At 38.4% G+C, this 16982-nt stretch overlaps 1 protein-coding gene across 1 annotated transcript in view; it reads right to left on the reverse strand.

Annotated features, from left to right (window-relative positions):
• The window catches only part of creb3l4 (cAMP responsive element binding protein 3-like 4), a 63682-nt gene that overhangs the window by 35937 nt on the left and 10763 nt on the right, over nt 1-16982 (reverse strand). The window contains exons 2-5 of the mRNA XM_028794109.2: nt 7180-7211; nt 5315-5474; nt 2061-2325; nt 1159-1295 (exon numbers count right to left, since the gene is read on the reverse strand). Of these exons, the coding sequence (XP_028649942.1) occupies nt 1159-1295; nt 2061-2325; nt 5315-5470 (558 nt within the window). The 5' untranslated portion in view covers nt 5471-5474; nt 7180-7211. The remainder of the gene's footprint in view (nt 1-1158; nt 1296-2060; nt 2326-5314; nt 5475-7179; nt 7212-16982) is intronic.

Raw genomic sequence — 16982 nt, forward strand, 5'->3', positions numbered from 1 at the left:
CGGTAGGCCGCCTCAACAATAGAGGCACGGAACATGGCCCATTCGGACTCAATGTCCCCCACCTCCCTCGGGATGTGGTCGAAGTTCTGCCGGAGGTGGGAGTTAAAGCTACTTCTGACAGGGAACTCTGCCAAATGTTCCCAGCAGACCCTCACAACACGTTTGGGCCTACCAGGCCTGACCGGCATCCTCCCCCACCATCGAAGCCTACTCACCACCAGGTGGTGATCAGTTAACAGCTCCGCCCCTCTCTTTACCCGAGTGTCCAAGACATGTAGCCGCAAGTCCGACGACACGACTACAAAGTCGATCATCGAACTGAGGCCTAGGGTGTCCTGGTGCCAAGTGCACATATGAACACCCCTATGCTTGAACATGGTGTTCGTTATGGACAATCCGTGACGAGCACAGAAGTACAATAACAAAACACTGCTCGGGTTCAGATCGGGGGGACCATTCCTCCCAATCACGCCCTTCCAGGTCTCACTGTCATTGCCCACATGAGCACTGAAGTCTCCCAACAGAACGAGGGAGTCCCCAGAAGGTATGCCCTCTAGTACCCCCTCCAGGGACTCCAAAAAGGGTGGGTACTCCAAACTGCTGTTCGGCACATACGCACAAACAACAGTTGGGACCCGTTCCCCCCCCCCCCCCTTTCCGAAGGCTGAGGGAGGTTACCCTCTCATCCACTGGGGTAAACCCCAATGAACAGGCTCCAAGTCGGGGGGCAATAAGTATGCCCACACCCGCTCGGCGCCTCTCACCGGGGGCAACTCCAGAGTGGTAGAGAATCCAGCCCCTCTCAAGGAGACTGGTTCCAGAATCCAAGCTGTGTGTCGAGGTGAGTCCGACTATATCTAGCCGGAACCTCTCGACCTCATGCACTAGCTCAGGCTCCTTCCCCTTCAGAGAGGTGACATTCCACGTCCCAAGAGCCAGTTTCTGTAGCTGAGGATCAGACTGCCCAGGTCCCCGCCTTTGGCCACCACCCAACTCACACTGCACCCGACCTCCTTGGCCCCTCCCATAGGTGGTCAGCTCATGGGAAGATTGTAAATTCTTTCTAATAACAAATAGTTCAAAGTAACTGTCAATAACACAACATAAATTTAAGATTTTTAATGTACCTAAATGTGAATGGGACTATATGATACCTACCACTAATAAGTCAGCTGAGGACTGAAACTCTTTTGTTAAGTCAGACAGGCTTGTTTTCTCTGTAGTGTTCAGAGTGATGGATGGCAGCTCATTCACAATGCAAGCATCGGAGATCAGCATCTGAGGGTTCCACTGATCTAAAAAGAAAACCATTGAATTACTCTTTTGTTTTACTTTAGTTTATTTATGTCCATTGTCAAACTCACTTATCCAATTTAAGAGTAATAAGAAGCAACAGTCCATCCTGGCAATATCAGGCAAACGTAAAGAGCCAACTCTAAAAAGAGAAAAACATTTCCACTGCATTCACTCATAGTCGCCCATACTGGGGTAGCCTAGAATAGCCAATTTATTTAACATTCATGCCTTTAGAATATAAATATAGCAAAAAGAGTTAAAAATATAAATAAATAGCCATCCTTAATTTAAAAAATACAGTATATAAATAAATAAACATCAGACTGAACAAGTAATGATAAAACAGCAAAACTTAACCTTTATTTAAATTTACACTATTTTGTTTAGCAGACACTTTTATCCAAAGCAACTTACAAAAGAGGTCAACAAAATCGAGTAAACATTAGTCTGGGGACTGTTTAGGAACAACCATTACAGGAAAGCTCAAAACAAAATATAAGCTAGTTGCAAGTCCAAGATTTAGAAAACCCAACAGTTGTCACTTAGAAATTTACCAGACAAGAGAGCCTTCAAACGTTTTTCGAACACATTGACATTAACATAGTAGTCACTCAGAACTAGTAGCTGTTGAGTATCCTTATGACCTGTGGATAAAGGTGCTTGTGAATCCAATGATCCGAGTGCTTTTTCCTTTTGTCAGAAAACAGGAGTTAGATGAGTATGGACATGATGATGTTTACTTAATACTTTTACCAAGGACTTACCTAATTCTATTGATATAATGTCCACAGCATTTGCTGCTTCTTGTGCCTTCATTCCATTAAAATTCCCAATGTCATAGACAACCTGGTACAGCTCACCAGGTTTCAGCTGACCAGTGTCACTATGTGGTGGACTGTCAGAGTGTGGATCCTCTGAGATCCCGCTGTCACTTTCTGAAGGAGACTCTAGTGCCTGACTAGAGTTATAGACATCATTTGGATTGATAATGACATTGAGGACCTCTTCAGACTTACTCTTATGCAGGTTCTAAGAAGAACAGACAATATATTACTAAGGATATGAACTCAAATTCTAGTATTCAATGTAGGTATATTATACATACATATATAAAGGGGGCACAGGAGAAGAAGTTGGATGAGATAGAAATAAGAATGTTAAGATGGATGTGTGAAGTTATGAAAAAAGGATAGAATAAGAAATGAGTCAATCCGAGGTGCAATGAAAGTGGGAGAGATATCTAAGAAAGCACAACAAAGCAGGTTAAAGTGGTATGGACTTGTGATGAGGAGAGACAGTGAATATGTGGGTAAAAGAGTGATGGGAATGGAAGTACAGGGGAAGAGAAAAGCGAGGGAGACCAATGTGGAGGTGGATGGATAAAGTAAAAGAAGATTTGAAGGAAAATAGTCTGACTGGCAAGGAGGTGCAGGACCGTGCTGTTTGGAGAAGGTTGATCAAGCATATCGACCCCACATAGTAGTAGTAGTAATAGTAAAAACAGTAGTAGTAGTAGTAATAGTAGGAGTATTTTTTTGACTTTCAAGAAAAACCTGTTGATCAGAGAAGTCATACATCTATTACTATTTGAAAACAGTATAATTTAATGGATGAATAGACAGATGGAGGAAGGGATGGATGGATGGTTTCAGGAAATTACTGTATAAATACTGTATCTTTTTTTCTGCTTGGCATTATTCATTTTTCTATCAATCTCAAGATTTCTTTGGTGCAAGTGCAATATGTTTATTTAGTATTTAAAAACAATCAAGTTTGTGGTCACACTGGATCTGATAAATTAATTTTATAAAACTGTAACTTTTAAATTAGCAATTTCATGACTTGTATTCCTAATTAATAGCAATGTCACTGTGCTTTTTGGGCAATGTAATGCAGTGATAATTAGTCTAACTTATTATACACCAGTAAAAAGGTCAATCAGTATGATTGGTAAAGTACTGTAGGGCATGTTACTTTTTACTTATTACTCTTTTAAAGAGTAATAATATTACTTTTCTTGTTACTTATTAACAAAAGCAATTTGCTACATTACTTATTATTTTACTATACTGTATTACTCCAGATGCCTGTACTCCCAAAACAGGGTCATACAACTAACTTCTTTTAAATTTTAATCCACTTTATTAGAACAATTAACCTGGTAGACAAGGAGTCAGCAATCAAACTGCATAAACACAAACATTGCAACCTCTAAGAAAAATTATAAATATATAAATTAATGTACTAGTCTCTCCCTACTCTATATAAAATTATAAATATATACATTAAAGTACTAGTCTCTCCCTACTTTTTAACTATAGTATTCTCAAAGTATAAATGAGTTTAACGGTTTTACCAAACATTTACAAAACATTAAACGTTGCTTCATATTTAGGCTGATATCATGTCCAGCCTCAAGCGCCCAGTTGTTACCTCTGTCTGACATATTAAATATAGTCCCAATGTTCAGATGTGAAACTATGATTGTATCTCATTAACATTCAAGCTTCTGAAATCTCTTATCAGACAATCTGTTCCTTCTTGGGGTGAGCACTAAACCTCCTAAACTTAAAAGTCACTCCACTGATGCGCTAGATGGGGTCGGAGTGTTGTACTTCATGTACGTGTTTTTGATGTTTGAGAACTGGTTCAGAGTATCAATCTCATAACCTCATGACCTCAAATAGTTCACAACTTCTTTTTTGTCCAGTAGCTGTTCTCACGCTCTGTCTCAAATGCAAAAAAGTCCTTTTCCTCATGGCTGGCTGGCGTCATGGACACAGAAGCTGGTTCCTCTACAAGAGCAATTGCGCAAAACTTTGCTATCAGAAGCTCCTTTGCAAACGTCTCTCCCTGTGGCAACTTTGTATTGCTCTTCATGGGTATTTTTGCAATAAGGCATCTAAAGGAGGGCAACTCAACAGTAGAAATAGGCAACATCTCCTCTACAATATGCTCAATAACAAGCTTATTCAAATCCCATCTGCTTAACGTCTCTCCACCAGAGTGTTCTGCTCTGAAATCCAGTTTCGTTTTTTTTTTTTTTGTTTTTGTTTTTTTTTCCCAACTCACAAGTTTGACATTCCTGATATGCTGCCATGTCAGATGCTTTAATAAATTTGACGTTGCATTGTTCCCACTTGAAAGCTTTTTGCCGTCGGGACAAAGTTTACAACAAACGACAATGTTCTCTGCATCTTTAATGGAGATGAACTCAAAATAATGAAAATACAAATTTTGAAAGCATTCCCCTCTCCCTCATCTTCCATCACTGTTGAGCTTTTTAGGTATTCTGGCCTGATCTACCACGTATGTACATCGTAATAAAATAGCCTACATGGGATCAAAAAAAAAAAACATGTTCTGGTAATGCACTGTTAAGATTAATAACTGTAATACAAATAACCGTTTAGGAAATTGTAATCCCTTACATACCTCTTTACCAGGGATAGTAATCATTTTACAGTAACGCGTTACCGAGTAACACATTACTGCCCAACACTGTCTTAAGGGTACTATTATAGTTACAGTCACATTACTTAGTATTGTACTTTTCCTATATTATTTTAGCTTGAATGAAACTTTATAGCAGCAAGCAGCTTTTCCAGGGTATTTTATGTATACAACGTGTCCTTCAAGGGTCCAGTTTCTTCCACCTATCCAAAGACATGCAGGTTGATACATAACTCCATTTTGCCTTTGACTGAGCCTGAAAAAACTGTATTACCGTGTTCTCCGGTAGCAAACTTTCATGCAACCACTAAAGAATATATAACCTGCTTTCTATTTTGCACCTTTTTAAAATTGTTCTTTCCATATAAATTACATGGGATCAAGTACAGGTTTTAAATTACTCACCCATTAAAAAAGATTTTTTGCCAGTCTTATTGGTTTCCTTAAACTAAACATACTGTATCAAGTTTTGTAGTGTATTTGAAAATGTATTCAAGTACAAATGTAGAGAATCTCTAAAAATTACAAACAAATAGTGAATTTACTTCCAAGTTACCATACTTACGCAGTGTCCATTAAGTGCCCACTCCTCCATGGTTTTGCCATGTTCCTCATACAAAACTTCAAAACAGAAGGGATGTTCGCCCCCAAGAAATGTGCTGTCTGCCAGCACCTCCTCTTCCTGCTGCCCAAAGAACACATTCTGGTTCTCCGAATCCATTTTCCTATAAGACAAATATTTTCTCAAGTGATATACCAGCACCTTATAAAGTTCCATTTCTTAGATCCAACGTGGTAAAAAAAAAAAAAAAAGTTAATGAAATAACAACAAGTTATGAAAATCCAAATTCTACCCTCTGGTGAACTGTTGTCCTGTCTGGGTCACTTCCTGCTTGATACCCAGTGTTGCCTGGATAGGCACCAGCACCCTGTGACCCAATCTGCACTGCATAATAATATAAAATTAAATAATTTTGTCAGTCTTGTTAAATCCAGTTCAGGGTGCTGTTGGGCTGGAGAACAACCTGACTAACTGCATTTTAAATGTCTCAAAATGATTTTCAGATATGTTAAAATAACTACCTGTCTTTTTAAAGTTTAAGTCTATTTCAAATATTTGGAAATATATTGTAAGGTTTCTTAAATGGAGATAAAAGAAATTTTAAGATATCTTAAAATGAATTTGTAATATGTAAAAAAACATATTTCAGATATCTCAAATGTGAGTAAATTTCAAAATTTCTCCATATTTCTACATTTTGAAAAGCAATTATATTTCAAGATTCTATACCTTAAAATAGCTTTTGTCTATTTTTTTTATTTGAAATTGGTTTTGATGTATTTCAAATGCAATTACAAAAATAATGAAATGACAAAAAGTCATAAATAAAATGCAGAACATTTTAAAAGAGTTACTTTGAAATATCTCACATGCATCTTCAGAACAGGTAATCCACCTGAAGTTAAGCATGTTCAAGCCCAGCCACTATTTGGATAAGAGACCAAGTAACGTGGGAAAAGCTTGGGATGCTGCTGGAGGAGGTGTTGGCGAGGCCAGCAGGAGGCATTTACCCTGTGGTCTGTGTAGATCCCACTACAGTAAAATAGGACACTGATATAAAAATGGTGCCATCCTTTGGATGAGATGTAAAGTTAAGGTCCTGACTCTGTGAGCTCATAAATGATCCCTGAGCATCCTCTGCAAAGAGTAGAGTGTATCTCAATGTCCAGGCTAAAGTGCCTAGTGTGGCCTCTTCATTCTGGGTCCCTAATCATCCCTTTTCTATAACTGGCTAAATATCTCCCACCCCTTTACCACCTAACAGTTATTGTGTAGTGAGCATACTGTACACAAAATGGCCGTCATGGCATTATCCAGGTGGATGCTGCACATTAGTGGTGGTAAAATTGGCTCCCCACTCACTTTGTAAAGCACTTTGAGTAGGGAGAACAGTGCAATATAAATGTAAAGAAGTATTGCTATTATCATTTGAAATAGTACAAATAAATAAAACATTATTTCAAATTTTTGAAATCCATTTGAGATTTCCTAAAATGCATTTAATATATTTTAAATACATTCTGAGTTCTGTGAATATTAAACTGACTTGCTATGCACACATGTACAAGGGGCTAATTGAAAATCAGCAATTAACCTAACAGGCAGGGATTTGGTATATTGTAAGAAAACCAGAGAATCTGTAGCCAACCCACACAGACAGTAGAAATGGGACCTGAATCTGAGACATTGGAGTCATAAAAAAGCAACTTTGCCACTCTGAATTGGATTAAGCCAGCTAGAAAATGGAAAGATGGATGATTTTTCAAATTCCCCGACCCATAAATATATAACACTAAAGTCACAAGTTAGCTTCAGTGGAGTGGCAATCTTGTGCAACAAATCAAACAGTACCCCCTGTATGTACTCACTTTGGGGCATCAAATGACCATGAATCTGTGCTCTGAAAAAGAAAATCATTTTAAAATGACTCTTACTGAGAAACAGGGAAAAAAAAAAATCACACATACATATCCATTACTCTCCTTTTCTGGATGCATGCACTCCTATGCAAACCTTAGATACCCAGATACATACTTGCAAATTTGTTGTTTTGTTTTTGTATCGCATATCACAAGTGATACTGTTGGCTATATGAAGTAACAACCCTGAACGATTAAGATTATTATTAAAAATTATTCCTTCATTTATAAAGGAAACAAATCATCTAGTGCAGTATATCACTGCCATTAAGTACATTTAAAGTCCAAATCTATGGATTGTAGAAACCCTTCCAGTTACCAGTTTTTCAAAACTTAAAATTATCAAATCATAGTTGAAGTCATCCATGGCAAAACAACATATAAGCAGCTTGACTATCATTAGCATTAACTCAGACCTTGCCCAGAAGCCGTCATGTGATGACCTAATAGAGGACTTTGTATTCAGAAAATGTAGACGTGTGCAGTTGTGATACTCAACAAAGAGACTGAAGAAACACTTAAACATCTACTTTCAAGCTTTGATGATTTAAAAAAAAATATAGTGAAATGCATGATGCATGCTTTTTTTGTTTATTGATTATTTATGTTTATTATTCAAATTAAAGCTGTTATAAGAGATATGATGTAGTGGATTCAGAAAAGAAAGTGGGCCCAAGAAGAAGATACCACTTAAAGTCCCAGTTTGGTGAGAGGCAGCTCTGACTATAGGTTTTGAGTGTAATGTTGCATATGCAGAGTTTTTGATGCCCTTTCTAATTTCTTTCCTACTAAACACATTTTTCTATTATCTGTGTGCTACCAGTTACTTAGGTGTTGACAGTAAGGTTGCTGTCTCACAGCTACAGAAGACTGGATAGAAATCGCAGGCTGAGTCACTATTATCATGTGGTTCGAACAACCTACTAAGGTTTGTGTAGGTTTTTTCCAGGAACTATTTTCCCTCGCAGAATATAAAAAGTGCTATTTTAGTTGATATCTGTTCATTTATTCTCAGTCCTGCTTAATGCTATTCAAGGTCATGGGGGCCAAAGCCCATCCAGGAAGTATCAAGCACAAGGAAGGAACCAGACCTAGGTGGGGAGTTAGTTCATCAAAGGATATAGTTAAGTACACTCACTTTTACGTTGGCAATATAGAGTGACCGATTAAAGTCTGGGTTAAGATATACTGTAGCTCTGAATCCGCCCAATGTGAGTAACCGTATGCATGCATGTGTGCATGAAGGTGCATTTTCATGGACTTGTGCACCATCCTCAGTGGCATTCTGTCTGGAACTAAATGGACAAATGAATGGATAGATGAAGATGGATAGATTACTTAAGGCATATTACACCTTACTGAAAGTAAAATAGTGTAGCTTCTATTCAGCCCATTTTGTTTAAGTGCTGAATAGCTAACAAGTGGCCAATTCAGGTCAAAAATCTTTCATGCAACATATAGCCCATTTACAATGCGTATAAAAAATATTCACCATATATATTCACAATATATTCACAATAGGGCGGCGCAGTGGTAGCGCTGCTGCCTCGCAGTTAGGAGACCCGGGTTCGCTTCCCGGGTCCTCCCTGCGTGGAGTTTGCATGTTCTCCCCGTGTATGTGTGGGTTTCCTCCGGGCGCTCCGGTTTCCTCCCACAGTCCAAAGTTAGGTGGATTGGCGATTCTAAATTGGCCCTAGTGTGTGCTTGGTGTGTGGGTGTGTTTGTGTGTGTCCTGCGGTGGGTTGGCACCCTGCCCGGGATTGGTTCCTGCCTTGTGCCCTGTGTTGGCTGGGATTGGCTCCAGCAGACCCCCGTGACCCTGTGTTTGGATTCAGCGGGTTGGAAAATGGATGGGTGGATATATTCACAATATATTTCACATTATATTGATATACAACACTGAATCACAGTGGATTTAATTTGGCTTTTTTGACCCAGATCAACAGCTAAAGACTCTTTAATGTAAAAAAATAGATTTCTGATAAGAAATCTAAATTAATTACAAATATAAAAACACAAAATCATATATCACAGAAGCATTCACACACTTTAATATGACACACCTAAAAAAATCACCTGAGGAGTCAAGTGGTTTTAAAAATCACATAACTTCAATGAAGACCACCTGTCAGGGGTTTCAGTTTATTGCTTTATAAATGCACCTCTTGTGGGAGGTCCAGCTTGTGGCAAATCAGTATGGTGACCTAACCAACACAAAGAAGACAAAAAAACACTCCAAGTAACTCTGTGAGAAAAGGTGATTGAAAAGCACAAGTCGGAGGATGGAGACTAGAAAATATCCAAATTCACCAAATATCCCTTGGTGTCCAATCAAACCAGTCATTAAGAACTAGAAAGAGTATGGCACAGGTGTAAATCTGCCCAGAGCAGGCTGTCCACAAAAGCTGAGTGGTCATGCAAGAAGACTCGATAGGGACCAGTGTCGAAAAACCAAATTAAATCCACTGTGATTTAATGTGGTATAATAATAAAATGTGAAAACTTCCAGGGGGATTAATACTTTTTGTGACCAATGATTTATAAACTTCTAATTATTTTTAGTTTTGTTCATGTTTCACAGCTATCTTTCACAGTAGGATGACAGCCTTGTGGCATGCCACATGGCAAAATCAATGTGCAAACAAGCACTTGCACACAAACTGAAAATAATATTCTTAACTGACACTGATGGCTCTCAGATTGTGTGTACTCAACCCCATCCAAACATCACTGAAGAATGTTCTAGAGAATCTGTTTAACAATTACTTCAAAATTTGAGTTTTCACCTTTGCTTTTTTGCATTAGTTTGACTTTCAGTTGGTATTCCCTCCTTGACTGGGTTGAGAATAGATTTGCTATTTGCTAATTTAGACCAGGAGGTCAGCCACCACAAAATCTAAACCATAGCCATTGGATATCAATACACTACTTATAACTGAATAGCCAAGACAAATCAAATATCTAATATTGCATACTTTATTTTTTTTTTTTTTAGACTGGCAGCAAGGTGGTGTAGTGGTAGTGCTACTACCTCACAGTAAGGAGACCTCAGTTCACAATGCTCCAGCATGGAGTTTACATGCTCTTCCCATATCTGCATGTGTTTCTTCTGACTGCTCTGTTTTCCTCCCGCAGTGCCAAGACAAGCAGATTAGATGGTTTGTGACTTGTCCCTGGTGTCTGTATGTGTGCGTGGGTCTGGTGTGTGTCTGTGTGTTCACTCTGTGACCATGGACTTTGCGTTGTCCAGGGATTGTTGCTGCTCTGGACCCTAAGAATGCTGAATTAGTCTCCAGTTCCCTAATGAACCTCCTCAGCATAAAATGGGTTTTGAAGATGGGTAGGGTGGTATACCTTTTTATTTCATTACTAGATTGTCTGTTCTGGCAGCATGCTTTGATAGTTTTCTTGCCAGTTTCAGTTTCCTATAAACTAGGATTAAATCAGGCGCTATTCAGATTTCATTCATTCTTTCATTAGAAGATAAAGATAGATATGAGTGACAACAGAGCACCAAGTGCCATAGTTACATTTTGCAGAACTCAGAGCTTTTCACAGATTTCCAATTATTTAAATTGTTATTTTTCAAAATGCTTTTAAGTTGACAGCACAGAAGCATAGGCACTAGCCACATAGTTGCTTCAAAGACACAGTAGCTAAATACTATTTTTAAAACCTAAAGTGACTTTTCAAATTAAAAGAAGTAAGAAACAGGTCAAACCCCTGAGACAACTGGTACATTTCTTTGTAACCATTAAACAGAAAGTCATATGATTGAAATTTCATATACTTGAGCTATCTGAATTGGTGTAACATAAAAGTCTGGTATGTATGTGTTTTGTATTTTTTTTCTTTTTTCCTTTTAAATCCTTAGTTATGTACTGTATGTTAGGTTGACTGGAAACCCTTATACTGAGCCAATCTAGAGAATGTGCCTTGTGTTGGAACAGTCTGCTAGGAGTTCTGCTCAGGTGTCTGGAGCTGTGTCATCATGCCACCTATTTCACTGCTAGTATTACTGCATTTCAGTCTTTTCTGTTTTAAACATAAGATTCTGCAAAGCTACACAAGTGGCTTAAACTTAATATGAAATATTTTAAAAGCAAGCTATTAATTTCATGAAAGCTCTGTATTGTATACTTTTGTAAGCTGATAAAGGTTGCTTCCTTGTTTAAATACAGCTTATCTTCCTTAAGTCAGCAGGATGTACTGTAATACATTTTAATGGCTCAGTAAATACACTTTTCTCAAAACCAATTGTAGTAGTCAGGTGTTGTACCATGTTAACCATTATGGGTGCAATGAGAAGCCAAGCGAAATGACACCTTTTATTGGTTAACTGAACAGATTACAATATGCAAGCTTTAGAGGCAGCTACTGTAAGTCCCCTTCTTCAGGAAGGCGTGCCTGAAGAAGGGGCCTGAGCTGCCTTGAGAGTTTGCATATTGTAACCTGTTCAGTTAGCCCAGTGTTTCCCAACCTCGGTCCTGGGGGCACACTGTGGCTGCAGGTTTTTGTTCCAACCAGCTTCTGTTTTTAATTGGACTCCTGGGCTAATTAAGTGATGTGTTATTTCCCAAGTTCTGTGTTTTAGGGACAATATAGAAATTAAAAAACTAAGTTTGGTAAATATATTATACCAAAAAATTTTATGTAATAATATGTACCAAGCAGTTACCTTAATACATAATTCGCCTGCCTCCTCACTCACTCACTCACGTCCAAAGCCGAATGCACAGTCGCCTTCTGCGCAGCTGCCCGAAAAACCTTACGAGACCGACATCCAACCCCAACATTGCGGCAGGCGGCGGATTTACGGCCGCAAAAATTCAAAGAGAAAGGCGACTTCGATTAAAGCTCTAGAGGCCTGAAAGGCGATTTCGACTACAGCTCGAGACCTAATTACGCATTCTGATTCAACTAGGGGGCTCCGCCCCCTGCTCGCTTCACTCGCCAACCCCTGGTGTTGTGAATTTACAAAGAGCGTGATGTATGAATGAGATATAGCATAGTGTGAAGGTGTAGATGACGCATATAGGAAGCAAATAAAGTTGTCTATGTCCAAAAACGGGCTCAGAGAGGTAGATGCCAACTTTGTCTATGGTTTGTCCTTGTGATTTGTTGATGGTCATGGTCAAGGCAGGTCTAATGGGGAACTGTCGCCATTTAAGTGTAAAAGGTAATTCCAGGTCAGAAGTTGTAAGGTAATTGTAGGAATTAGAACAGTATTGTTAGCATGTGATTCTGTAAGAAGTTTTGCTTTAATAACATTGTGTGGCATGGTGTTGACGACTAAACGTGTACCATTGCATAAACCCTGTTTGTGTTAAGGTTTCTTAATAGCATGATTATTGTTCCATTTTTAAGGCTAAGATTGTGTTGTGGTAATCCGGCTGGGTTAATAGTGTTCAAATATTCTAAGGGGAAATTAAGATGGTCATTGTCGTCATCAGAGTCAACTTTGTCAGAGCTTAGAAAGAGCTGTGCCACTCCAGGAAGTAATGAAATGACCTGGTTACTAATGTGATCAACAATAATATTTTTTGGACATAATATAGTTCGTTGTGTTAAAAGGGGTATTTGGTGTAATGAGATTGTTGTTCCAAATATCTCCGTAACTCTTTTGAAAGCAATGCCAATTGTCTGCGTATTTTAAGGTGGATTGAAGAATAGCCGAGTCCATGGCATGTGGAACAATAGCTAAGCACTGTGTAAAATCTCCTCCTAATAAAAGTACCTTTCTTCCAAAGGGAATATCATTATTCATGAACGTTTGTAGAAGTTTATGAATGGTGTTGAGTAAGTGACTGGATGCCATTAGATGCAAAAGCAAATGAACTATTGTAGGATCTAATGCAGTTTATAAAGTTTTTACTTTCAGGTACTGCGTTAGTTAGAAGCTTCTGTAGATATGCAGGAAATGAATGTAAAGGAGGCAGTCAAATTTGACCCTTTTGACAATAACGCGTAAATTCATTACTTGTATTGCCAGTTGTTTCTTTAGGGAAGTTAAGTGAATGACAATGATTGCAAATGACATTCATTAATTCCAATGAATTTTAATGAATAGTGGACTCATTATTGAACGCGTTGTGAGCTAACTGGCGCAATCGTTTAGCAGGTGTCTGTCGTTTATGTCCTTGACGTGTATGTTTTGTGTGTGCCGTTTGAGAGGTGCGTCGTTGTATGTGCAGGATTTGGGACGTGCTATTCTGGAGCTGTAATCGATTTGCCTGTGCTGTGTGAGAAGCCCGTTGCAGTTTACGGCGTTAATTGTTTGTATTGAGCCTTGCCCGTTTTTGTATGTCGTTTAGTCGTCCGACATGTATTTTTTTTTTTCATGCGGGTTCGTGTGTTTGGTACCGTCACTCGAGCCATATCGTTTTGTACCCATGAGCGTGAATTCATGACTTGTTTGTTCTTCAGCATTAGAAATATGGATAAGTAATAAGGAGGATCGTACTCACTGTTAATATGGAGCCTTTTCTGTGGTTGAACGGTTAATAGTGCATCAGTGTAATGAGATCGACCTATGCTGCATAATTTGAATGTGTTCAGATGATGTATATTTAATACGGACGGTTCGTTCAGTAATGGGGCTTTGTGTCTCATTTCTTATTTATGTTAGTATGGTCGTGGGTCCGAGCTGTGCCACTCCAGGAAGTAATGAAATGACCTGGTTATTAATGTGCTCAACATTAATATTTTTTGGACAGAATATAGTTCGTTGTGTTAAAAGGGGTATTTGGTGTAATGAGATTGTTGTTCCAAATATCTCCGTAACTCTTTTGAAAGCAATGCCAATTGTCTGCGTATTTTAAGGTGGACTGAAGAATAGCCGAGCGAATGACATGTGAAACAATAGCTAAGCACTGTGTCAAATCTCCTCCTAATAAAAGTACCTTTCCTCCAAAGGGAATATTATTAATCATCAACGTTTGTAGAAGTTTATCAATGGTGTTGAGTAAGTGAGTGGATGCCATTAGATGCAAAGGCAAAAGAAGTATTGGATGTAATGCAGTTCATAAAGTTTTTACTTTCAGGTACTTCGTCAGTTAGAGGTTAATAGTGCATCAGTGTAATGAGATCGACCTATGCTGCATAATTTGAATGTGTTCAGATGACGTATATTTAATACGGACGGTTCGTTTAGTAATGGTGCTTTGTGTCTCATTTCTTATTTATGTTAGCGTGGTCGTGGGTCCGAATCCTGCTTTTTGTGTATGTTTCGTGTGCTATGTCCGTAGTCTGTCCCGTTTTGTGTCCAATGGGTTTGTGTGGCGCTCGCGTCTGACTTCTTCTTTTTTTTTTTTGTGCTAGGGGGCGTTGCCTCATTTGTGTGTCATGGGTCTCAATTCTCTTCTTTGTGTGTGTTCCGTTTCACGTCTGACTCCTTTTTTCTGTGTGCTATGGGCGCCTCATTTCTTATTTTACGTTGCTTTGCATCCGGTTTCCGTTGCTTGGAAGGGGGGTTTTGTGGGGGGCGCTTGCGCAGTACGTCTTTTGCGGCTACGGCCCATGGCCGGATGTCCCTGCGTCCATCCGGTTTACCATTCTCGGTTAGTAATATGGATTACGCATTTATTCAATACACCTATATCAGGTGTATTGTGGTGCTTATACTTATTACTATTCCATATTGTACTGGAACATTCATCATTCAATATTATACTATAGGCCTGGAAAATTCATCAACTAACAGTACAAGCCTGTACAGTAATGAGTAAAGCAGACTACAATCATTACAAAACAACTTCTTCGTTACTTATCATTTGTTCGTTATACACTGCTGACACAAACTCGTGCCCGTTTCATCTTACGTTGTCGAAACGGGCTCTTTGTCTAGTATGGGAATAATGTTTTTTTTTCTTTTTAACAATATTTTCATCTTGATTTTCATTCTACTTTTCTAGGTGTTCTAATTGTTTAATTAATCCATTATTTACTAATTAACAGATCTGATGCTAAAGTAGTTGCAGCCTTTGATTATTCAGTGTTGTTTGCCTGTGTGTCTACTCTGCTCATTTTTAATTGTCATTAATAAGATACAATGAAGGGGAAAATATCTGCACAGAGAAAGGGCGAAATATAATGAACTCAACAAAAGAGAGTTAAGCATTTAAATCTATAGCAAAAGCAGAAATATTTCTAAATGTTTTATATATATATATATATATATATATATATATATATATATATATATATATAATCATGCTGCTGTGCTTTTCTGAATGTAGAATAAAAGAAAAATGAATACCAGCTAATTAAATGAGATCAGTGTTATCAGGTGTTGTCACTGATTTGGAATCTGGTTGGAACAAAAACCTGCAGTCACAGGGGGGTTTTGGCCTCAGGACCGAGGTTGAGAAACACTGAGTAAGCCAATAAAAGGTGTAATTTTGCTTGGCTTCTCATTGCATCAAAATCAACTGCAAAGAAAAAAATAACCCAATCAGTCAGTCTTTTTTTGTTTATGCCTTTTAGACCCCCCCAAGCCCAACTTCAATCTTCCATCCAAGAACACCACCCTGGACATTGTGGGTCCCTAAGAAGGGATAATGCCTTTATTTAGGTGACAGACAGTCAACCTTCGGAACAGGATGAAACCAAACAAAAAAATGAAAATGTTTTTCTGTGCATGTTCAGTACATACTTATCTCTGACCTGAGATGCATGGTTAGTAGGGCTCAGTGCTGAACAGCATACCAGTCTAGCATACAATACAAGCACAAATAAAAGTTATTAACACCCATTCAGTATATTCAAAATCATTAATCAGCTTCAAGGTGCACTCTAGAAAATACAGTAAAGGTGTCAGTAGCAGTTCTTCCAATCAATGACATAGAGGAACTATTTTGGTTTCCAAAAGACCTATCCAAGTGAAGGTTCCTGAAAGAGCCATTTATTTATTTAGATCTGTAGCTGGAACCACACAATATCCATGAATAGACGGTAACAGATTGGTGACTGGGTCCCGATTTTAAAATGACTCTTGCTCCATACATGCAGGCTAAGTCCACATTATTTTAATATGTTACTTGTACTAGTTTCACTACCATACATTAAAGATTTCCATTTTCCCTACATATTAGGAAAACTTCCAAAGCACAAAGAACCAACTTCATATCCAAAGAACATTTCACAGAATCAAATGGTGCTTTGTCAAACAACAATTCAGTGAGGAACCACACAACCCAGTAAAGAACTACAGAGTGCCATTAAAGAATAAGCTTTTTTAAAAGTGTACTTTCTTGGACTGTCATGCAAACCCATAAGGGCACAGGGAGACAACTCCACGCAAAAGGTAAACTAATAGGGTCCAAATGCTGTGAGACAGCACCATGCTATATTAGGTGTTTATCTTTCAAAGTATTTTCAAAAGTAGTTTTTATTTGCCCCATGACTCTGAACTGAATAATGCTTGTTTGATGGATGATCAATTTTTTTGGGTGGAGAATTTCAAATAATCTATGACAGCATTAGCTATCACAGTCTTGAGTTCACATATGTGATAAGACAAAGTATTAACAGCCACCCTTTGAACTCCACAGAAATTAAAACTACTACCCCATGATTTTTGCTTAGGGAGGCAGTGTAATGGATAAGGCACTGGACTTTAAACCCCAAGGCTGCTAGTTCAATTCCTGACTGCGACTTTCTGTGTGATCCTGAGCAAGTTCCTTAATCGGACTGTAAAAAATATCTGTAAACAGTTGTAATCATCTTGAATGCCATCTTGTATAAAGAAATCA

This window comes from Erpetoichthys calabaricus, chromosome 2 (genome assembly GCF_900747795.2).
Source record: "Erpetoichthys calabaricus chromosome 2, fErpCal1.3, whole genome shotgun sequence".
NCBI classification, from domain to species: Eukaryota; Metazoa; Chordata; class Cladistia; order Polypteriformes; family Polypteridae; genus Erpetoichthys; species Erpetoichthys calabaricus.